Source organism: Amblyomma americanum, chromosome 2, assembly GCF_052857255.1.
Source record: "Amblyomma americanum isolate KBUSLIRL-KWMA chromosome 2, ASM5285725v1, whole genome shotgun sequence".
Classification (NCBI taxonomy): domain Eukaryota; kingdom Metazoa; phylum Arthropoda; class Arachnida; order Ixodida; family Ixodidae; genus Amblyomma; species Amblyomma americanum.
The window spans coordinates 24910239-24933759 of NC_135498.1; the positions used below are offsets into that span (position 1 = coordinate 24910239).

The 23521-nt window shown below is 43.7% G+C and overlaps 1 protein-coding gene across 2 annotated transcripts; it reads right to left on the bottom strand.

Annotated features, from left to right (window-relative positions):
- Nucleotides 1-268: 268 nt before the first annotated feature.
- LOC144120792 (pescadillo homolog) lies at nucleotides 269-22448 on the bottom strand. Of its 2 annotated transcripts, none has more exons than XR_013312486.1 (15): nucleotides 22349-22448; nucleotides 21869-21948; nucleotides 21608-21761; nucleotides 21114-21223; nucleotides 20695-20822; nucleotides 20409-20542; nucleotides 20218-20334; nucleotides 19577-19633; nucleotides 17951-18037; nucleotides 15702-15832; nucleotides 13528-13653; nucleotides 12336-12514; nucleotides 8932-9015; nucleotides 915-3488; nucleotides 269-833 (listed from the first exon to the last, which is right to left on the bottom strand). XR_013312486.1 is itself a non-coding variant. In XM_077653498.1 (15 exons), exons 1-15 carry the CDS (start codon nucleotides 22370-22372, stop codon nucleotides 311-313), a joined length of 1839 nt encoding a protein of 612 aa, XP_077509624.1. In that variant the 5' UTR covers nucleotides 22373-22448; the 3' UTR covers nucleotides 269-310. The 2 variants fall into 2 exon arrangements, 1 of the variants encoding a protein (XP_077509624.1); XM_077653498.1 differs by having other exon boundaries at nucleotides 269-376; nucleotides 3127-3488.
- Nucleotides 22449-23521: the final 1073 nt, after the last annotated feature.

A 23521-nucleotide genomic window follows, 5' to 3' on the forward strand; every position in this document is an offset into this window, starting at 1 on the left:
AAGCAGAGAAAGAAAAAAAGTAAAAGTGGGGAAAATCTGTTAGCTAAAATATGGACACATAGTAGTATGGCAGTTTAACAAACTAGATAAATGTGGCAGAAAATATGCCTGTTTGGTAAAGGTAATGACCAAAGATATTCAGTTTTGTTCCCTCCTATGCCCACTTTCTTCAAAACTTTGGTTCAAGTTAGCGGGAATGCCGGTACGTCTGACGGCTGTGTGTGTACGTGTACTGCAGCAGTTTTAAAACAGTAAGCAAACCAATCGCTCAATTAGTGCCGTGCTATATTACAAGAATAATTCCAGGGAATCATTTTTTCTTTGCCTTCTTTGTTGTTTTCTTTATCTCTTCTCTCTTCTGCTTCAATGCTGCAGCCTGCACACGGGAGCAAACACAGCCAGTTCAAGAGACATTCCAAAAAGCACATTAGAGAAAAGATTACAATATAGCTGATAAAAACGAACCTCAAACCTGCCCTTTTGCTTAGATTGTGAGACACAGCGATTCCATCATGTGCTATGTGAACAGTATTTTTCAAACGGAAATGAAATATAAACACAATGGCTTTGCTGCTGAGCTAAATAGCTGGACAGCTAGCTTCAACAGTATGAACTGAATAATATGTAGTGACAGGGCCGGATCAAACAGGAACCAGATTATGTTGCAATGACCTATGTTCGAACACTCGTACCTCGACCAGGAACAAGTCGGTCATGAAAAAAAATTTGGCAGAGACACTTCAGACTGCTTACGTGTGGGAATGTAAAAGCATTACTGTCCCTGGGTGCATTATTGACACCCATCCACACAACATATGACGCCACCCAGAAGGCTGTAGGATGAACCTTTGCATCACAATTTTGATACTAAGATTGGGTTTTGAGGAAAGGAAATGGTGCAGTAGCTGTCTCACATCTCCTTGGACACCTCAACCGCTCCTTAAGGGAAGAGGTAAAGTCTGGAAAGGCATACAGTTGAAGGTGCACATGTCCTCTGTTCGAATCCCTGTCGCAAGCTAGCCTCCAACTTGACCAGCACATGTAAGCTGTATGCAACGAGAAATCGCATGACACAACCTGGAATGCTCTGTGACTAACGGCTGGGTCACAATTTTGGTATGAATGTTGTCGGGAAAACTTGCGGTATGAATGTTGTCGGGAAAACTTGCGCCGCATGGGGGTTGGCAAGTAGCGAGTATATGCAGACAAACGACATGTAGAGGACTGTCTTAAGTGGTGGGGCTCGGCTTGCCGTTTGCGTCTTACGGGCGCTTGATGACATCACACTATTTCTTTTTGCCGTCACTGGGATTTTCTGTGCCATCTGCGAGTACACACACTAACACACATACGCCGCTGGCTTTTTCCGTAATGGGACTAGTAATGCTTTTGCATTAAAAAACATGACTGGATTAGCATACTAGCATATTCTGACAAAAAAGCGATAACTAAGTGAAGTCTGAGCAGAACTTACAAGAGTAATTACGATTAATATAGAGAAGAAACGTGCAGCCATATTAGCAGCATGGCATCACAGTCTAGCCGAAAAGAAAGTTAGGCATGATGGAATCAGTTACAAAAGACGACTTTAATCGAGATTCGGCTTACTAGAAGTGCCCATAGAAAACAAGCAAATGTGAAACCAGATTAAGATGCCATAATGTACACACACCAGTGAAGACAGTTTTTCAAGCACCTATGGTTAGGGCTGGCATTGAGCAATGTAATAAAGCTGTACACAGGTAACGGTAACTGTTGCAAGCACAATACCTGCAGGACAAAGCAACCTTACACGCATAAAGCGCTTTCACTACTGATAACGACAGTGGTTTCGAGTCATGGTGGATGCATCAGGCGTACAGGTTAGGGCACTGCCATGCATGGTGGCTGAGGCAACATACTACATGATGTCGAGGGAGGCACGGACTTGAAAGGCAACTCTTGAGGGTTTTTCCAATATTTTGAATTAATGATTACAATTCATTCCTTATAGTACACTGTCTCCGGCATAAAAAAAAAAAAACATTTTTCAGACTACTATTTTAAAACAACAAAAGCAGCAAACCGGCTCTTGGCAAGGGACGATGCTCTGGTTAATAAAGCAATGATGTCACAGACATTATAAAAAAAAAAAAAACACTTGTACATGTGCCGAATGGCTCAAATTATGACTGGAAATGGCTACTCTGTTTATAAAATGGCTAAGACAACTTAATACAAGTCTCAAAATTTGTTCTTCATGTGAGGAGCAGGCAATGAGGTGCAATTAATATTTGTATACTCGCAAATGCAGTGCTGCCCACAGAAATCACCTGAACTGAGCCCACAAGAGCAGCAAACTTTAAAATAAGTTTGCGCATGAATGAATTGCTGCACGGCAGCCAAAGTAGGTGGAAATGATCGGGATGGTTACGGAAAGCTACAGTAGGGGTTTAAAAAGAATACGTGAACCTCGAAAAAACCCTGGAGTTGCGCTTTAAGGCACCCATTGAGGAATGCTTTAGCACTGTGCCGTTACCCAGTAGTATTCAAAATCTATTTGAATTAGGTTGGAGAATTAATTAAAATTTCTTATTTTTTGAACACTTAGCATTTAATTCATTCACCGAATGAAACAAACAGACATCTGATTTGGTATTCAAAAATAATAAACATTGACAACACATCAAGGTTCACATTTATTACAGCACAGTTCAACCCACTGGAGCATAGCTTAGTGATACTTAGGGACACTGAAGACCACTCCATGCAATTTTTATTAGTAAAGATCAAATGTTTGACTCTTTGTGGCTATGCTGGTGCATGTTCAGTAGCAAAAGACTCATTTATTCCTGAGACAATTCCATTCAGAAACAAAGCATTCTTTTCCCTGCCACTTGATTCAAACTCGAGATTCAAACTTGATTCAAATTCGAGGAACTCATCATAAAATCTTCCCTCTATATTCGGAGAGGTAGGCTAGCAATTTAAGAAAGCATGTTTCAATGGCCAGCTCCAAATGATAACTGTCAATTTCATACAAAGTTTGAAAGGACCATGCACAGTAATTTAGCCTTATAAGGCTATCCTTAGCTCTCTTCTTCATAGAGCTGCCCAAGATGCGATGAACAAGAACCCGATACTTACCTCACGAGCCCTACGCTTCTGGCCAAAGACGATCTTTTCGTAGAGACGCTTGTGCTTCTTGGGTATCATGAGAACAGCCAGGCGTTTCTCTTCACTCTTGATCCTTTGCGCCACTTTTTCAGGGTCCTCACGAACCACCGTGCCTGTTTGTACACCAATGTTGGGTTTCTTCTTGGCGACGGCAGCAGGCTCAGGTTCTACAGTTGCCAGCTTCCTTTTCTTGGATGAACCAGCACCTGGGCGCCTGCTCGTTTTCTTCGCGCTTTTCTCATCATCTTCACTTTCTTCCTCGTCATCGCTGCTGTGTTCTGCATCGATTTCACTGTCGTCTCCTTCAGATTCCTCTCCTTCTTCATCCGATCCTATCAAGAAATGGAACGGACATGAACAGACGCACAGTTTCTACACAAACGTGGAACTGCACTACACGCAATCCTCAATAACACAAATGTAATGAGCACCTTGAGAATATGTAATGCTTAGCAAAACCATGCACATGCTAAGACTCTGAAGTGATTTATACTCTGAAGTGAGCAGCCTATAAAGGAAGATATAAGCACACATTTTCATTACAGTTAAGCAATGTATGGTCACTACTGGAACTATGCCTTGAAAAACGCTCTAAATACTGAACCTACCAATGTATTGTTTTCTTTTGGTCCTCAAATGAGTAGTGATTCGCAGGTTCTAGGTCGAGTTTTCCTTTCGAAGTGTTTCAGAGATGCAGACTGATGTGTCACTTTTCAAGAATGCCTTTTTTACATCTCGACTCCAAATCACAAGTTTTATATAAAACCGCAAAGGAAAAGCACCAACAAGGCCATCTCTCCCTACTTGCCACTTTAAAGCCACAGTCTTCAGATGTCAATGGTTACAGTTTGTGCCACTAGCAATGCTACTTAGTGAACAGTCAAAACGGTTCCTACACACAGTGCCCACAAACAGTGCCAACGCACAATGGATTGTTTCTTTTCCAAAAGGCAAAGATTTAATAGTACCAAACCACTACACTGAATGCTGCTACAATGAAATATACATATTTTTGATTCCCTACCAGCAAGCCATACAAGGCAATGCAATTATTTGCCCTCGCAGTGAACAGCTTCAGTAGCAAGGTTCCGCTTCAACAAAGTTTTTTGAGTAAGCAGCCAATTTTTCTTTCTTCTTCCAAATATGTATGGTGTTCCATTATTCATTTGGTTTCATCCAAAACAGTCGCCATAGTCAGTCTGAACCTTAAATGGCCATTGACATCCCCTATGGAATCGGAATTAATGCACAGGAATGTGCTCATAACACTCCAGCGCATGACTGCCTGTGATGGTTTCCCGACGGCTCGGACACCACACTTATGGCCCGCGGCTGCCGGTGCAAGGCAGCTTTCAGATGGCCTGCTCTTTCACTCGCTTTGCACGAAGGCACGATGGCTACAATGTTAGATCGTTTATGATCAGCAGTGTAATTCCCAAGCACTTCTGCTGTGGCTTCAGTGCAGAGCACATTAGACCTAGCGACACCAAGCAAGGGCCGCTTAACAATTCGCTGGTGTCCAGCGTGGGTGCACTCATTTCACTTTTGCAATGGAAACAATCATCTTGCTAAATTGTTTTTCTTTTTGGTTCACCTAACCAGGCACTACTGCATAAATGATGGAGTGACGGCGGTTTACGTGGAGTCTCAATAGAACAATGTTTTATGTTTCGGTTTTAGCGGTCTTAAATGTCCAAAAGCGACTCGGGCTATGAGGGGCGCCGCAGTGGAGGGCTCCGGATAATTTCGATCACCTTGTGATCTTTAACGTGCACTGACGTTGCAAAGTACACGGAACTCAAGCGTTTCCCCTCAATCAAAATGCGACCGCTGCAGCCAGGATTGAGCACGTGCCTTTCGGGCCAGCAGCCGAGCACTGAATTCAATCAGCCACCACGGCAGCTTTTAACAGAACAATACGCTGCCGGTATGTTTGTACCGTGTGTCGCAAAATGACTGAAAAGAATCGGAGCAACTGCATTTCTTTCACATTGTCCAAAGCGTCAATTTCAAAGTGCATACGTCCCCTACTGAATACACCATGATGCAAGCGCAGTTTCAACAAAAACTCTAGCGGACCAACAAGAGCAGCGCTTACATTTATAATGCACGCAGAAAGAAAATTGGTGGACGATGCGATTTTTGAGCGCAGCTGCTACGGTATTTCAGCAATAGGCAACTGCAGATGGAACATATAGTGCCGAACAGAGGCAGACATAGGCTTAGGCTTCAGCAATGTACACAGTGATCCACCGCTGCCGAGCTTATAGCTAAGCCCCTTCTCGGGGAATCCTCACTGGAAACATTTGCAAATGACAGTACAGCTTTAGTCACACGACACTGATGCAAGCAAGGATGTCAACTCACGCTAATGCCTTTCATTGGAAATGATATTAAATTCGCAGCCTGACAGAGGGCTCTTGCAGCTGCTTGGAATTTAGTGAGTTAGGTAGCACAATTCAGTGCCTTATTCGCAGTCTCCCCTTTTCTTCTCCATATTTCTTAAATTCTGAGGAATTGATCATCAGTTGCGCACATAGCTGCTTATGTAACAGACCATATTACATACTACTTGCTCTCGGCTGCTGACCCGAAAGACACGAGTTCGATCCCACCCGCAGCGGTCGAATTTCGAAGGTGAAATTCTAGAGCACGTACTGTGCGATGTCAGTGCACGTTAAAGAACCCCAGGTGGTCAAAATTTCCTGAGCCCTTCATTACAGCGTCCCTCATATCATGAGCTGGTTTGGGACGTTAAACCCCCATAAACTAAACTACAGTCACCGTCCGATTTTTTGGACTCGAAGGGACCCGAAAAATGGTCCGAATAATCGAACAGTCCGAAAAATTTGTGAAGTACAAAAAAAATCACTTTGAAATCGGCTTAAAAAATCACTGATTTCACCTTACGGAAAATTTCTTAGTCGAATACTTCTCACGCTTCTTTGACGGCCCCGGCGGGGCCATATTGTCCACAACCCGAGTGTGCACCACAGCGCTCATCAAACACACGCAAAGACAAGGCACTCTTTGTTCAAAGCGGTGGAACCGCCGGGCGCAATCACAAAACGGCGAACAGATGTAACTTCGTGAGCTGTGCGATGTCATGTGCTGTACAATGTCGGTGCACGTTAAAGATCCCCAGGTGGTCGAAATTATTCCGGAGCCCTCCACTACGGCACCTCTTTCTTCCTTTCTTCTTTCACTCCCTCCTTAATCCCTTCTTTTACGGTGCGGTTCATGATATATGAGACAGATACCGCGCCATACCCCCCCCCCCCTCCCCCCCCCCACCCCAAAAAAACAATTATTATTAAACTTCATGAAGACAAAGCGCCACTCAGTCGACGCGGTCGGTGAAACCCAAGTGACGAAATGGCGAATGGCGGTGGCTCAGTGGTTAGGAGATGCTGGGCTACTGATCCGGAGTACCCAGGTTCAAACCTGACCGCGGCAGCAGCAGCCGCGTTTCGATCGAGGCGAAAAGCTAAGGCGCCCATGTGCTGTGTGATGTCAGTGCAGGTTAATGATTCCCAGGTGGTCGAAATTATTCGGGAGCCCTCCACTACTGAGCCCTCCACTACCACACCTCTTTCTTCCTTTCTTCTCTTAGTCCCCTTCTTTATCCCTTCCCTTCCGGCCCAAGGCAGTTCAGGTGCCCAACAACATGCAAGACAGATACTGCGCCATTTCCTTTCCCCCAAAACCAATTTTCAATGTACCTGACAAGCCCACATAGCCGACAAAAGGAAGTTGACGGCGATGACAATCAGACTGCCACCTCGAAATGGCAGAGATCGCGAGGTCCTCTACAGGCAAAAAGGTACCGAAAGTATGTCAAGCCAATCCAACTATAGAGTAAATCCACCTCAATCCAAGATGGCACCTTTTGTGCCAGCAAAAAGCCGATAAAATGGCTGATTTTGCCGATTTTGGCCCGCGCGACTGAAATAAGTCCGAAAAGTCTAACTTTTGGACTTTTAAATTCCGAAATATTTGTCGCAAGTACGTATGCGCTGCTATGGGGTGACTGACGTTGTCTCACCGAAGTCCGAAATATCCTACAAGTCCGATTTACTGGAGTCTGAATTACCCGTCGGCTATTGTATTTACTCTTAGACTACACCATTTAATACAAAACGTTACACATCACTGTTTGAGTAAAAACGGTTGCAAACAGAAGGAGGATAATTCCACAAATGATAATTAAAACGGCGAGGCAAAATCCCATGGGCAACAAGCAGCACAAATACCTTTCAACATTATAATTTCGATAAGGTGTCCAGTCAGACAGATTGGGGAAAAGAGAGACAATCGCCGCATGCCAAAGGCAGTAACACATTAATCAAGCCATCAAAGTGTGTGTACGATCCGTAAAGCGCTGTCCAAAAGCCAAGTACAAAATTTCTGAAAGCGGGCGGCGCCACCGAGAAAAATAGGCACCGCAGCTCGTGTCAAGCTGCGTCTTCCCTCCCTGACTTCTCGAACGGGATCGAACCATCTCGAACCGTAGGCCCGCGCGCACTGCTTCACCAAGTTCGCGGGAAGAGGAGGACTAGGGCCGTGAGCACGGAAGCCCAAGCCTTCAGCGTGCTCCAGAACAATCTTCTCCTGTCCTCCTCGCACTCTCTTCAATATTCCCGTCTTTCATCCTCCTCTGTGCTCGTTCTCTTATCCTCCTCTGCACTCGTTCTCTTATCATACGATGCGCTCATTTGCTCGTTTTACGCAACGGCCAGCAACGAGGCATGCCACTCAACACAGGAATGGGCACTTAAGAGCAGCGCTCTAAAAAGATTTTGACAGCCAGTATAGCAGGGGCCCTCATATACAAAAAGATATGCCCACTGTTATATTTTTTGGAGTACCACAAAAATTGTGCAACAGCGCTATTTCAAACTGTCAAAAGACGAACGCTGACAGGTTTTTGGAAAAAAACACCGTTCACGAACTTATATCCAATCCCATCGGTCAATGTTCTGGTCCGATTTCATGACAACGAAGTTCCCATTGCAGCAAAATTTTTCATGGGTACTGTGAATTTAAATGTACTGGGGTTTGACTGTACAAACGTCATTCCTTTGCCCCAAGTGACAAACTGTGTACAGCAAAGCATACTCTGTGAGCACAGACAATTCAACACACTTAATCAACGCTTCCCCTTCTGCATTCACTGCTGCTCTATTACATAAGCACTGCAATTTCCTCCTGGCCCTGCAGCACATTATGTGCTAGTGTCCCCAATCTCAGCTCTGTACTCTTTTTGTATGCCTGCATGGATAGCAACTCAATGACTCGGATGCCCGCAGAGAAAGCATGGAAAACACACCTTAAAAAGCACACCACAGCGCAATAAGCAAAGCTTTCCTGCTCTGCACAGCCACTTCTGAAAACCCGGCAGTATGCTAACCTTACGATGTTATTGACTCTAATGCAACACTGCTCAACAATTTAAGCTGAAATACAAAAATATACTATTATGTTTCGCGACACGAACTACTCCAATCAGAAGTAGCGAGCGCGACTGCGGCAAAAAGAAAAACACTTGTACCGATGTTTGTCCCAGTCTGGACTATAAGACACTTTTAATAATCATTTGCAGTGCCATCGTCGACTTAAAGAGAGAAGGCAGCTGTGTTTTAGTGTTCAAAACTTACGGTAGTAGAACAACTGACTGGAAACTGATGTTTACATTTAGTGAATTTGACCCAGTGAGGTGCCCAAATTCTTTCTTTAGGAAAGATGCGAAGCCCGACAAGAGAGCAATGTTTTTACCTGGAATATCTTCCTCTACCACACCATCATCATCAGCCGTGCCCTCCTCTTCTGTGCTTTCTCCTTCGCTGACAGCAGAAAATTCTGTTTCCAAGACAAAATAATAAAAGACATGCGCAGGAATGCATTAAAATCCTCTCAGACTCACAAAAAATAAACCCTCACCCTGACATTTCAACATCAAGACCTCTAATTTTAGCACCTTGGCAAATAACATTCTTAATATGTGCCATTTCATCGAGAACAAGCCTTATTAAAGCAGGAACTGCACTAGCAGAAAGTACAAATAACAATATCCCTTACAAGGAAGTTTTACCTTGCGAGCAAAAAAGGAGTAACAGTTGAACCCCTCTTATAACAGACGTGTACTGGAGAAGGGGTTTTGTTTGTTACATAAGAGATCTCTTATAAGCAAGGTTTCATGTCTTCATTATTTACTGATCTGACCCTATCCTGATGCTGTCACTCTGTGACTGAGTTTCATAAAAGAAGGTTGTAGCCGTTCGATAAGCTTATTAACTGCAAAATTAGCAGTTAATTTTCAGCTACTTGACCAATATCAAGACATCGTGTGCCACCCATTGCACCCCAGCTGCAACAGCTAGCAGGCTTATCCCTTACAGGTTGGTTTTGGTTTTGATTTTGAGGAAAGGAAATGACACAGTAACTGTCTCCCATATCTTGGTGGAACTGCACTGTGAGGGAAAGGATAAAGGAGGGAGTTAAAGAAACAAAGAAAAAGCGATTTTTTTGGTTCAATTGAAATTAATTTTTTTTTTCAGCTAAGTAGTACATTCAGGCCTTAAGAAAGGGAATTTGTTAGTTTTCGAGCGTCCAGCCAGTAGGTGTTTACAATGATGTGCAGAATTTCATACAAAGTGTCAGATTTGTTAGAAATAGTAACGTCAAAATGTTCTCATATGTCAGGTAAGCACCGTCGGGATCTTGGAATCACTTTGTGCTTTGAAGATGCGCATTACACTCAAAATTGAGCAAAAACAGTCGATGTTTTCACTCGCGGCAAAATCTATCGGCACAAATATGGCGAACAAAGTGCTACCTAGCTCACTGTTATGTGAAATATTATTTGCTGTGTTCGCGATATGATACGAAAAACCAACTTATTTATGACAAGAAAGGTGCTCAATTTGACTGAAACTATTTAAATCACTGCTAGGTGCATCAGTCCCTCAGAAAAAGCTGCAAGTCTGCTCTGTACACAATTGTGTACAAAGCGCCTGAAAGGGTTATTTGCACTAATTCCCTAAAGAAATGTGGAGTAAGCGATCAGTGACTTGAAGCCAAAAAAAAAACTAGAAATATTTGGGATACTTTAAATAACCAAAGTACTGAACTTCCCAGCCTACCCATTGCGAAGTGCAAACATTTAAGCCTCCTGTCTAGTGTTATTTCGGAGAGCAAACTCTTTACACAAACCGGGCACTCAATTATGTATAACAAAAGCAGCTCTGTGTATACTCCATTTCATATATAGCAGGTAACGCTGCAGGGGCTGCGGGAGTAGTGCCCTCTGCGAAACCATATTACTATGCCACATATTATTTGTTCTTGTCGAAGCCTTGGTGACCGTTTAGACAAAAACAAAGGGCGGTAAAAAACGAAGTGGTGGCATTGAAAATCTTGGTCAAAACTGTGAGACGCTCAGTGTTTGGCCCTCTGCCTATAATTTGCACCTAATGTGAACTACTTTACGAGCACGGATGGGGTAAAAGCGATTCGCCCTACAAGCCATGCATCATATCGCCACATGTCATTTTTCCTTCTCGAAATCTCAATGAGTCGCAGGATGAAAATGTGGCAAGAGGTAAAATGAAGAGCAGGAGGTTGCCATTCACAGTACTTGAGATTTTCCGCAATGAAATATGTCTGTGGTCACTGTGGTTGCAAGGTGAACTATTTTTGGGGCGCGGACTTAGCCTGCGCGAATGCGCTAGTTTTAATAGCGTTGCCTGCTATATATGAAACGCAGTATAGTGGCCCAGCAGCACAGCGTGCCCGCTCTGAGCGCGTGATTGTACTGACAGGGTGCCTGTGCCCACCGCTACTGAGGAGATTGGGGGCTTGTGGGTGCACCTCTTCCTGCATGTCTCCTCCTGTTAAGGCCATTTCAAAAGCAAGTGACTTGGTGAATGTGAGAGTAGCGGCGCTGCGAGTTCTCCGAGACCACCGCAGAAAATTTGCCTAGCTTTAAAGCTTGGAATGGACACGGCGAACATTCGCTATTACAGCAGTGCTGAAATCATATGAACTACATAGCGGCAACGGCAATCGCGCATTGCACCGCACTAGCAGAGGTGTGCTTGTTGGTTCAAGGCATGACCTGCAGGTCGCGCAAGCCACTAGCTGATGGCACTTCTTGGATCGTGAGAGTGCTGTAAGCAGAAAAGCGCACAGTGCGCATCTGCCACACACTCCCGCCATTCTCAATGCAGGCAGACACCCTCACGATCACACACAGATCCCTGCTGGTAGGCTGGAAGGCCTTCTTTACACAGCACTAGCAATTGGGAATCCCCTCATTAATGTTCTGCAGCTGGCCAGCGCACTTTGCACTACAACAGAAACTCAATGACACGATCACAGATGAAACGAATTTTGGGATGATAGGACCCTATAAAACCCCCTGGTCTGACAGCACTGTGTACAATGTGTAGAATTTCGGATGTTCTGAACACTCTCCCACTCCACTACAAATTATATGAACGCCCGAGCCACGGTTACATCCTCAGGAACTAAGTGCTGCCTAAATATTTCTGATGCCCCAATCACCAGTCGTGCAGTTCACACCACAAGCAGGTAGCGGAGGCATGCAATCATAAATAAGTCCCACCAGCCGTAAACAGTCCTGTGCGATGCATTTCCCTTACTTCTGCATATGAATTTTGTTCGTTTTGGATGATACAAATTTTTTATAATACGAATACGCCTCGTGACCCTATGAGATTTGTTTCATTGAGATTCCACAATAGCTGCAGTTGTACTTTATGAAAATACCACGTGAGTGGTCCCACAATGCCATCTTTATAAAACATGGATGCAACCATGGTTTGCGAGCAATGGCACCACATCCATTAAGTAAGGGAGGGCGCCGACAAGCTTAAGTTAAAATGTCGATTATAAAAAGCGAGGTCAAAATTCAAAGATGACCAGTTCATTACTAACCGAACATTTTCCATAACCTGAAGACTCTTAGAAAAGAGGTCCGCTTAGTGGGAGAAACAGGGCGGCCAACCAAGCGTGCGAAAAACTTCTCTTTCTCCGTATCGTCCGCTGCAGCCATATCCCCTATAACGGGGTTCAACTGTACCCCTTTACAGCTGCACACATAGACAGTGAGAGCCAGCGGCATATCCCAACAGATATTGTATCCCAAAGGAACTAACCTTCGCCCTGCTGAGCCTTCAGCATGGCCAGTCTCTCAGGAGGAACATAGTCTCCCTCCTTTTCTTCCACAAACGGTGACAGGTGCGGGGGAAGCACCTCCCCTATGAAATAGTCCTGCTCTGGAAGCAGTTTACGGTAGTTGACGCAGTCGTACACCCACTGCGGCTGCACGTAGTACCTGCATGGCATCAAAACAAACAGCATGCAAGTGGTAAGAACAGCAAACGTGCAAGAGAGACCACATGAAACCAGCATGCACCTACGTGTTCCCAAAAAATGTAGCACAAGAGAAATGGCCTTCTAGTGGACTTGCGTACCAGTGTACCAGTGGCAAAATGCATGAACATACAGGATTTCAAAAAACCAAAACTTCGCTGCTCCTCAAAGAATTGGCATCAAAATTTTAACTACTGCCTATATTGACATAGAAAACAGTAACAACACACAGGTTTCAGTCTTACTACTGATACCAGAGTTGCCCAAACCATCTCAATCCCAAATAATCGAATGATCGATGGGAAGGTCACTAACATGAGTTTCAGTAGCACACTTTTGTTTTGTGAAACACAGAATGCCTGTAGCATGGTTTCCCACTCAACTGTCAACTACTACAAGGAATTTTCCAAACTTCTATAAGTGCTCATGGCATAGAAATTTGTTTTTCTTACATGACTTACTTTTAACAACATGATTAAAACAGATCACTTCTATCTCAAACCCTATTTACACAAAAAAATGGTGCCGTCTCCGGTCTACTGTTACCGACACGTCTCCGGTCTACTGTTACCGACACACCATATTTACTTAATTCCATTTGAGATGGTTAGTGCAAGCCTTTTGTTTTTCATTAAGAGGAAGAGGTTGTATGAGATACACAGTGTGTACATAATGTTTCACTGCGCAGCATGCAGAGTGATATTTGACCCATCATGAGCAGCCAAAAATTGACATTTCCTGACACAAAAGAAGAAAACGTAGATAAGAAGAGGCAAGAAACAGTCCGAGGGCAATACTAATAGATAACAGCCACACATCGATGAACTCTGCTTTTCCAGAAGCATAATTCAATGTTTGTCTTCTACCGACTGTAAAATTCAGATGTGCATTCAACGGAGTAAACATGGCATGTAAGTAGCATGGCCAATCCACCAAGAGAATAAGGTCGAGAAGAAGAGGTAGTTCACAACTTACCTGTTTATGAAGCGTTTCTTTAGTTCTGGCCTGTCCGCTATCTGGTGAGTAACTGTAGGATCATTTTCAGAGAAGGTGGAACCCACAAAAAGTGTCTCGTCCCAAGACACCTCAGCACCAAAAGAACTGCAGCCAGAAGCAAATGTGATTTATGATCAAGCCAAGTTCTCATCGAGTGTATCACACAGAGCAGCTGCATAGGCCAGAAAGAGCATCAGTAACCATTCTCAATTACAGTATTTACTCGAGTAATCTGCGCTCTCATGTAATTGGCACACGTCTAATTTCTTATCTGGATTTATAAAAAAAAAGTTTTACTCGCATATTATGCGCTCTCGCTGAGCAAACACAGCAGCATGCAAGCATGAGCGTGCAAGGCAGACTTAGGAAGATCGGCGCGGCGACGCAACTGCGAAAGGCGAGTGTGTGGTGCAAAAAAAAAAGTTGGTAATTCGTTTGTAAATTGTATCCAGGAAAGAAAAGTCAAATGTGTGCTGGCGGTTGCTTTCCTGTACAAACAGCTGCTGGAGCAAACTTCCGGTGACCTCTGGAGCGTGCGTCATGCCAGGATCTGAAACTACCTAACTGCTGGCTGTCTGTTTGCTGCTACTCAGTGAGGGTGCATGCGAGGGCACCGTTTTATTGCCTAGTATCTGCATTTGCCTCCGAGTGCTAACTTTGCGACTGTATCGTTCCGCGTTTATTGCTTTGAGCTGCGCACATGCCGTCATGTGCGCGGGAAACTATATAACGTGGGCCTGGGGTGCATGGGGGTATGCGTCGATTTACATTTGGAGTCAACTTATTTTTGGCCTGAGAGGGGCACGAGTTGCGGGGGGTCAATACACCGCATACAGTGTGTGTTATGACTTCTGTAGTTTTTGAAGAGGTGTTCACGAGATTTCCACATAATTTGCACCCCCCCCCCCCCCCCCTTTTTGGAGCCTTATGCAAGTAAATATGGTAAGTAACATTACAGTCATCTATGTATAATTCATTTGCTTCGCTGCTAGCACACACTGTCATAACCCTTCTTCTTTTTACGTACGAAGCTAGCGCACCATGTTCACAAGGAATGTCCCTGACGAGAAACTTGAAATTCTCGCAGAACAGATTCGGCGCTCTGTCGGAAGCAATTCTCAACTAAGCAACTTATGCATGTCATAATACAGCCAACTACCAATGACAGGCATTGCAACTAAAGGATATTTTCTAAAGCCAGCACATGCAAGGCAAGGTTTTTCAGTCATGAACAATGAGAACAAAGTCTACAAGACATTTCTGTCACCAAATCGGAACACTGGCCAACTGCAACAAAATTTTTCGCAATGTAAAAGGACTTTTTTTCTACTAGTACGTCATGAGAGAGCGCTAAAAACAAAAAATGGCATTCATAATAGAAGTGAGTGCAACAGAAATTGCTCTCAAAAACAGTCATTTGTCAAACAAAACTGGAAAAAGCATGCCACTACCAAAAGCCAGAAATTACACAAAAACGGGAGCGTTTGGAATGACTTCGACGCTGTAGTTGTAGTGTTCTGGCAGCTCGCTGCTGCCTGCAGAAGCCACAGCAGGACGAGCACGCCTTGTGTACTGTGAGCATCGCAAATGCCGATTGCACGAACGCGCGCCTGCCAACTAAGACCACTTTTTGTTTTGCGGGGTTTGCTTTAGTCCTTTGGTCACAGACGAGATTTCACTACTAGTAGAGCTTTGCAAAAACTTTTTTGCATTTAGATTAGCCACAAAACCCACCAGAACACCACAGGAAAGAAAACAGATTGCCATATGCCATGCGCTTTCATGTGTGGCATGCGTTCCTGCTCCCATCTGCCACACAGCGCTTCGGCATGATAATCTCAACAAAAATTTCGAAAGTTTTCCACAGTACCGCTGTGGGTCAGCCAAGCCGCATTTCAGCCACCAACCTTTCAATCCACGCCATCCATAAATGACCTAACGTCCGTAAACGGCCTAACTGTGTGATACACCGCCAAGGTGCATGCGTTGTCTGCTACAGAGCTTTGTAAACGCTTATAACAACAGTACTAGTTCTCTAAGAAGCAAAGGACATTGTCATGGTTAATTTTATAACACAGCCAATAAGAGGAATTCTAACCAAATTAAAATTTCTTTGCATCTGGCCTTTAAGCTTCCAGAATTGTGCGTCTTACCGCAACACAAAGGTGAGCGATTCTCGTGGGACTTCTCGTCCAAGGAACACTCTCAAGCCTGAGAAGAGGTTCAGAAACTTCTTGTGCTTTTCCTCTTCACTTTTGATGTCCACATTATTCTCACCCTCAACCTGAAACAAAGCACAGAACAATGAGACGCAGTGCTACTGTTGCAAAATAGCTTCTGAAAAAGATAAATGTCAAGTAGCCAATTTAGGCATAACAAAACCCTGATTAAATGAAGTAGTTTACCGACTTTTAATTAACAACAGAATGCAATGCCTTGTCACAGAGGCAAACAACACATGAGTTCAGGAATCTCAAGCTCTTGAGAAACTGATTGCATCTTAGAAGGGACAAAAAAGAAAAGGCATTCTTGGTGGTTGGAATGGCCAAGAGTGTTTTGGAGCAGGTCTTGTTAAAGGAAAAGTTTCATTTTCACAACTATATATGCGCAAAACAAACAAAAACGGACACTCAGTAGCGCAATAAAAATGTAGCAGCTGGACTGTTAGAACAAGCTTATTTCATCACCAGAATTAGCATCACAAATGCAACACACAATAACCACAAAAGTTTCACTACAGACAATTAGAAATTCACGTACGAAACAGGACTTTGTCAGGTCTTTTGTCCAAGTAAAAAACAGACACAGAATACGCCGCAGCACAAAGCAAAAATAAAGTATTTTCCTAGGTTCCACTCTAAGTTTTCCAAGCCAGCCAAGCTTCGAACACCAGAGTGGTGATGGCTCACATAGACTATAAGCATGGCGTCGAAATTGTGCAAAATTTGTGCCACGCTGGCAGAGATTGTCTTGTTGTTTCGAGGCACATGTGGACTGTGAAAACCGTCTCCTGATGGCACTTTCTTCGGCTTTCAATCTTCTTGACTGTGGGAGTGGTGCGAGCAGGAAAACCTGCTAGACCATCCTGCTACTACATGGTCCCGCCATTCTCGGTGTGAGCAGACTCCTGCATGCTTGCGCCTGTACACCACCAGCAGGTTCGAAGCCCTTCTTTATGCATTACTCACATTTAGGGAGACTCTGATCAATGTGCTGCTGCTAGCTGACCAGCTGTTCATTAGTGGTTGCAGTTGCAATAAACACCCATGAGTGTTATGTCTCACTGACTTCCTCGAGCACAGGTGCAACCATGTCATGTGAGCAATGGCAGCTCATCTCCAGAGTGCAGACTGGTGAAGAATTCGAAGTGCTGGGCCAGATAAGCAACGTCGCATGTCGATCCAGCGGGATGTGCATGTCCCGCGCTTTTTATCTGTGTTACCTACTCAATGAGATGCAAGCTAAAAAAACTACACACACCTTCACACAGCATGAATTCGATGGGAATAAATGGCACAATATCCTGTGTGCTTTATCCAATGGCATGCCGATGACCAGACACTGCCTTAAGTTATTACCGGTTTTAGATTTCTAAACAACGATTTCATTTGTGCAAAAACCTGTTGGCTATTAAGACATGCGGACAGCTTACATGTGCTTTTAGATAAATTTATTTCAATCCAAATGCTTCGTAGAATAGCACACTACAATCCAATTCAGTGATGGTGCATGGCTACCTTGATTACCGTGCACTTTCCGGACTTCTGTAGTAATCAGGTTTTGTACCTTAACATGCACATGGTAAAAAAACCAGTCAACAGCACTCTTCCCAACAGGCTTTAACTAATTACAGGTACAGCAGTGATCAGCCACCATCATTCATTTCACTTGTTTCGGACACTTTAGGTTTTGCTTTTTGACTATGCTTCATCACTGCAGTGCAATGTGCAGAGGCAGCCAAAACGGAAATGCTTCTTTTCGGTTTTTGAAAGTACTATCGCGATACCAACAAGACCACGCAGTTGCTGCAAATGCGAGGAAGGCACGAGGAAGAGCGTGTGCCACCTCACTGCACTCACTCCAGGCCAAGGCGACACTGCAGCTGAAGTGGGTTTCATCGATTGCACTTTCTGCCTTGACTGGCAGAGAGATGCAGATGCATTAACTCCACTTTGCATTAGGCAGGAACTTCTGCCATTTACCATTAACGACAGCTCGTCTTGGCACAATTTCACCAAGAAGCTCCTCTTTGTAGCAGCGCGTAGCAGGTTTAATGAAACAGCGAAGGCTGACACAACTAGCGCAGGTTTTCCACCACTGCATTCCGACGCATTCCCACTTCAATCGCAGCAAGGAAAGGCACTGGCCAGTAATATAAGACAAAATGCAAAATGACGCTCACTTCAGGAAATTCATCCAGCTGGGGCGCATCATCAGCTACACTACTTGCAAGGATTGACTTGAGTTTGCTGTTCAAGGAGGCAATGCGCTGCAAGAAAGAAATAAAACATCTCATAATTCATGCCAGAAAGCATAGCAGCAAAAAATCCGTATATGTGACAGCGACTTGCAGACAAGTAAAAGTACACGGAGACATAAAGACAGTTGTTGCAGCTACTTTTCAATCACCCCGACTTCTATACACACAGCAAAAAGTCATAAGAGCTCTTCCAAAGCATGCATGCCAATTTAACAACATTTCTTTGTGTATGGAAGTCCATTTGCAAAGAAAACAGATGAGATGACAATAGCCCAACAGCATACAAAGGGAATCATAAAACATTTCCAATGGTACCCACAACTTCACTTACCCCCAGAACATAACTAATGAATGATGAATGGGAACAACTTTAATCCCACTGATACTGCCTGCTCTTGGCTGACTGTGTGCAGAACATCAAATCTTTCCTAGCGCTCAAAACATCCTAACAGTTAGCTCACTCTCCTAACTGCTAGTGAAGCCCATTCAACAAAAAGCAAACCAGAGCAATCCATCAGTGTGCTTTACATCTGAGAGTATAGAACAACTTCCAGACCATGATGAAGCGCTTAAAAAGTAGTCCCAGTGTCTACAACGCCACAGAAACTGCATGTGCTATCTGTGCTGCTATTTCGTGAGTCAACAAGATGAAAGAATGGCGCACGAACCCGAAAATGTTCTGACAATCTGGCTTTCCACGCCCAGAAAACTAGCGTTCACTCAGGCCATGACTGAGGTTCTTATGTACACTTCGGTAGCACATTACGTGTACAGCAGTGAGTTGAACCATTGCACATATGCAGGGTTCTTCCAAAATGTCCGGGCTGCTTCGCACGCAACAGAAACAGTTCTGAAGAGATGAAGCATGCGCTTGACTATTTTGGTAAACATTACACTTTTCTCCGTGTCCAAAAATCTTCAGCGTCAAGAATTCAACCAAGGCCTCATGCTATATTTAAAGAGAGTTAAATTATTACACTTCCTGTGCCAGAGTAAAGCAAGCAACAAAAACTCGCGCTATCGCAAGATGCCAGATTAATCGTAACCTCCACCAAGGGCTCTTTAAAGTGCACCGAAATCTCAGCACCAGCTTTTCTGCATTTGCCTGGATCCAAACTTAGCTGACATGGCTGGGAATCCAAAAAAGTGACCCCGTGCTCAGCAGCAGAACACCACAGCCAGCAAGCCACTGCAGCGGCTATATTGAAGCGCACAGCTTGGTAATGCACGAAGCGACGTGTGCCTTTGCAAAGTCGCCTACAAGTGCGACATTGTTTTAAGTCAAAGTATTACATCAAAAGCCATTGTTTTCCCAACTTTTCTCAATGCAGAAAGTGACCAACTATACAGAGTACTTGTTGTGGCAAAAATATGTACTTCGTGACAACAGGATGAAAAAACCAAGAAAACAGATTAGAGCGTTTTTCCATTTGAGTACCAGAACAGAAAATCAGGCAAACCAAGTACATCCAATGACAAAACACGATTTGAAGAAGTCAGCTGCATAAAGCCACGAATTAGCTTGGAAATCTGAGTTACTGTGCTTACCTCTGAGGTCTCATCTTCGTCATCAATGGCAGCAGGTTCCACAGGTTCATTTTCGAGCTGCGCACGAAAATAGAATGACTGCATTCAGTTTCTTTATACCGGTGAATACTAAAAGACAAACGAGTGCACCCAGCGGTTACTGAATCTTACAAGTGCACTGTGGTCGAGAGCCACAATTGAAACATAACAAGGGGCCTGTGTTACTGCTACATGAAGGGCACATTCAAATGCCAACCATAGGCGATGTCAGTTACACTTTGCTGCTATTGCCAGGTGGTTTCCACTATCATTCAGCCCTAAAAAAATGCAGTGGTCCAAGCTGGATATTTCAATTGACAAGATGATAGGACTGCATCAGCCAACTTGGCAAGTTTTCCATAGCCACTGGTTCCTTTAAAGCATGAAACATTACTGCCCTGCCTTCTATGGTAAGGCATCTTTGCGCTGAACCTTTTGTTAATTTGGAATAATAAGACTCAGTATGCCAGATTATGCTCTGTCAAAAACTTTGGTAGAGCAAGTAAGGACACTAAAGGTAAGATTTGTCTACACAAGTGTCCCTTTTAGGATATTATGTACACATACAACACCTAATTGCACAATACATTAACTCCACTGAACCTACAACCTGAGAAGCTCACCTTTGGTGGGTAGTGGAGGTTTAATGCATGGTACAGCTTGTAGTTGACACAGCCCATGAGGGTGACGTAGAAATCAGTGAAGGTCACCATTATCTTGAAGTCCACATCAACTGGTTGCTACAATGATGGTAAACATGATAAGTATTTTGTTTTGAATGCTGAAAAGTGCAAATAAAAGATATAAATCCTACCCGGAATGAGAAATTGTGAGGCACAATCCATGTTATTGTTTGGCCCATGATTTCTGCTTGGTAATAGTAACCCTTGATGGAGACGAACACTTTTCGCAGTGCTCGAGTCTCGATGACATAGTGCATGAACTCCACTGAAAGAGAAATGGCGCTCAGAAAATGGAAACTAGGAAAGAGCCAAGGCTCTTAAAATCAAAAGTAGGCAGCCACGAAGGTCACACACAATATTAATGTCAAGGTAGGCATTACGGCCAATTCTTAAATTCTCTATGGTACCTATACTTACCAATGACTCTCCGGCACAACAGCACAAGCTGTGGCTTGATGACTTTTCCTTTTGGGAAAGACGAGAACAGATAGCACATGGAAAGGGCATCATCAATGTCCCTCAATGCATCCACGAAGGTAGGGTACCTAGAAAAGATAAGAACATGTCATGATCTTGTTTTGAAGACAGCTTCACAAACCTGAAATGTTACTCTGGGCTTCTTTTCACTAATCATTTCCTTTCAGAGTATGCAAAATGCAAGCCACAAAGAACTTCAATCTAAGCTACTTGTAAGCATAAGCTACATGTTTCCTATCTATGGACACATTTAAGACACACTGGTAACGAAAGATTAAAAATTTAAGGGGCTCTACCTCCCCGTTTTAAAAAATCCACATTTCGACATCAATGCATCCGGAAAGCAGCTCTTCGCTTACCTTTCTTTCACAATGTGGTCGAGCCTGTACACAGGCTCGTTGTTACGTATGTGCTCAGCAGTGTCACGTTCATTCTTTCCAATAGCTTTCCTCAGCCTCCTGATGAAGATCTAATCAAGCACAGCAAACGAAAATTACTTGCAAAGCATGAACCCACAGCAGTTCTGCCCCTCTTATAAAATCATGCATCACTGTTACAATTACAACACACAGTATAAAAAGTTACAAAGAAACATTTTGTAATGAAAGGTCTTGTTAAGAAATACTTGTTGGTTACATGTGATCTTAAGCATCAAAAGATGCAAAAGCCATTCAATGCGGTCAAGTAATCTAAGAAATATCACAATCAGAAGCGCGAGAACTGCTTCATACGAAATATTTCACTACAAATACAGCACGCGTAGCAGAAAGAAGGCAAGCAGTTGTCTAGATCAAACTACAACATGCAAACGTATAAAAATGCAAGAAGAATCAAAGAAGCAGAAAGTGCCCACCTTGAAGTCCCTAAACTTCTGGATGATGGGTTCATGGGCGATGAACTTGATGTCTTTCACAAGGTAGAATGTGTTGTGCGCAGAGTTGCCGTGGTTGACATGTCGCCGGTGTTTCGGTTCAACCGGGTATATCCCCTTGAGAATACATAGCCTCCTGAAAAATATCTCGCACAATAAATCCCTCACAGTCCTCCTCAACAGTGTTAAGAGCCATCTTTGTCACCGACACAACAGAAGCGCGAACGCAACGTTGACACGTACCTGAAATCTTTCAGCGACAACTGCAGTTTTCTGCAGGCTCTCCTTCGGCTTATGTAATGTGTCGCCGCTCCTGAAGTTCCCTGCGATATTCATCAAAGAGAAATTTACCGCCACCGCTGTGTGACATGAAAGGGATCGCCACAAAAATGGGCTGATCATAAGTAGACTGACAACGAACAGCGCGATGCGTGCACTTAGTACATATAAAAAATATATCAGTAATTCAAAACGCCGGTATCGTTTTCACTGAACACGTTTATTTCTCCGATCCCCAACATTACTCAGCCTATTCCTCCGCTAATATGTAGAATTACACGAAAGCTGCCGTAGTTTACTCAACGATGAATGCGCTTAGTGTCAGCGGACTAAAAATCACGGAAGAAAGGATATCGATATCCCTTAAACGAGGAATCACACAGTTCCATGACACCTGCTTTTACGAATATCTGGAGGCAAATCAACAAAATACGCAATACTTACTTTCTTCTTCGGTTTACGTGCCATCGCGCCCGTCAACACACGTGCGCATCAAACACGGAAAAGGGTGCCCGACGTTGCCGACCCGCGTGCGCGCACTCGCTGAAACTGGCCCCGTATAGTACATAGCGTGGTCAAGTGCGTGCGGCTTATCATCGAAGGTATAAAGCCTAAGCTGTGAACAACATAAAAAAAAATTACCCATTCATTGGTGACCTAAATTATGAACGTTTACCTACAAATCTGATAAACTAAAATTATGATTTGAAATTTTTTAACCATGAAACTTTTTTTATCCATGAAACTTTTTTATGTTCCAGGTCAATGAGGAGGACCCGTGAAACCAGTGCCTCTTCAAGCTTGCATAGGCGTTAAAAGGTATGTGCTGTGACGTTGGTAAAGGATTTGTTACGTGAAACGTATTAGCGAACCCCCACCGACTATGTGGTTGGGGTTCGCCCATAAGCTTTGACGATCGACTCACAGGATGGATAGGACTAAAGCTTGCTGTTTCAGCTTACGTGCGATGGTTTCTGCAGCAACAAAATTTGTTGGCAACACTATTCGTTGCTACCGCTTGCGCGAAAACTGCACAGATCCTCGCTCGCACTCTCCTAGATGAGCTGTGGCGACGGGTGGGTCATATATTAGCATATATAGTTAACTGCACAGTTAGAAATAAAAGGGTTCGGTTTCGCTGGAATGTTTTCGGAAAATGGAAGCTGCATATGTTGCTGAGTGCTCCACAGGCATTCATAACTGAAAACATAACACCTGGCTCTATTCCGAGACCGAGTGAAGTGTTCTACACGTATAACGCTTCATGCAGTCTCAGAAAGGAATCAGGAGTGATGTTTTATTTATGAATGCCAGTTAAATGTGTACCATGGCGGATGGAAACAGATGGAAAATTAAATGAGGAAGAACCCTAAACAATAAATGTATTTGTGCTGATGTAAGTCAGAAATTCCTGAATGCCAAAACACAGAACAAACATTACTCGCATTTTATTAAGCATGACGTCACACCACAGGTAGCAGTACTGGCCCCGTGTATGCTCTTCTCCAGAGTGCCCCTGTCTACTTGCAAAAATGTTGGTCAATAGAAATAAATAGCTCACGCAATTCGATTTATACTTAAAAAGACTAAACGCCTTTCTTGTCCAGACAAGAGCTC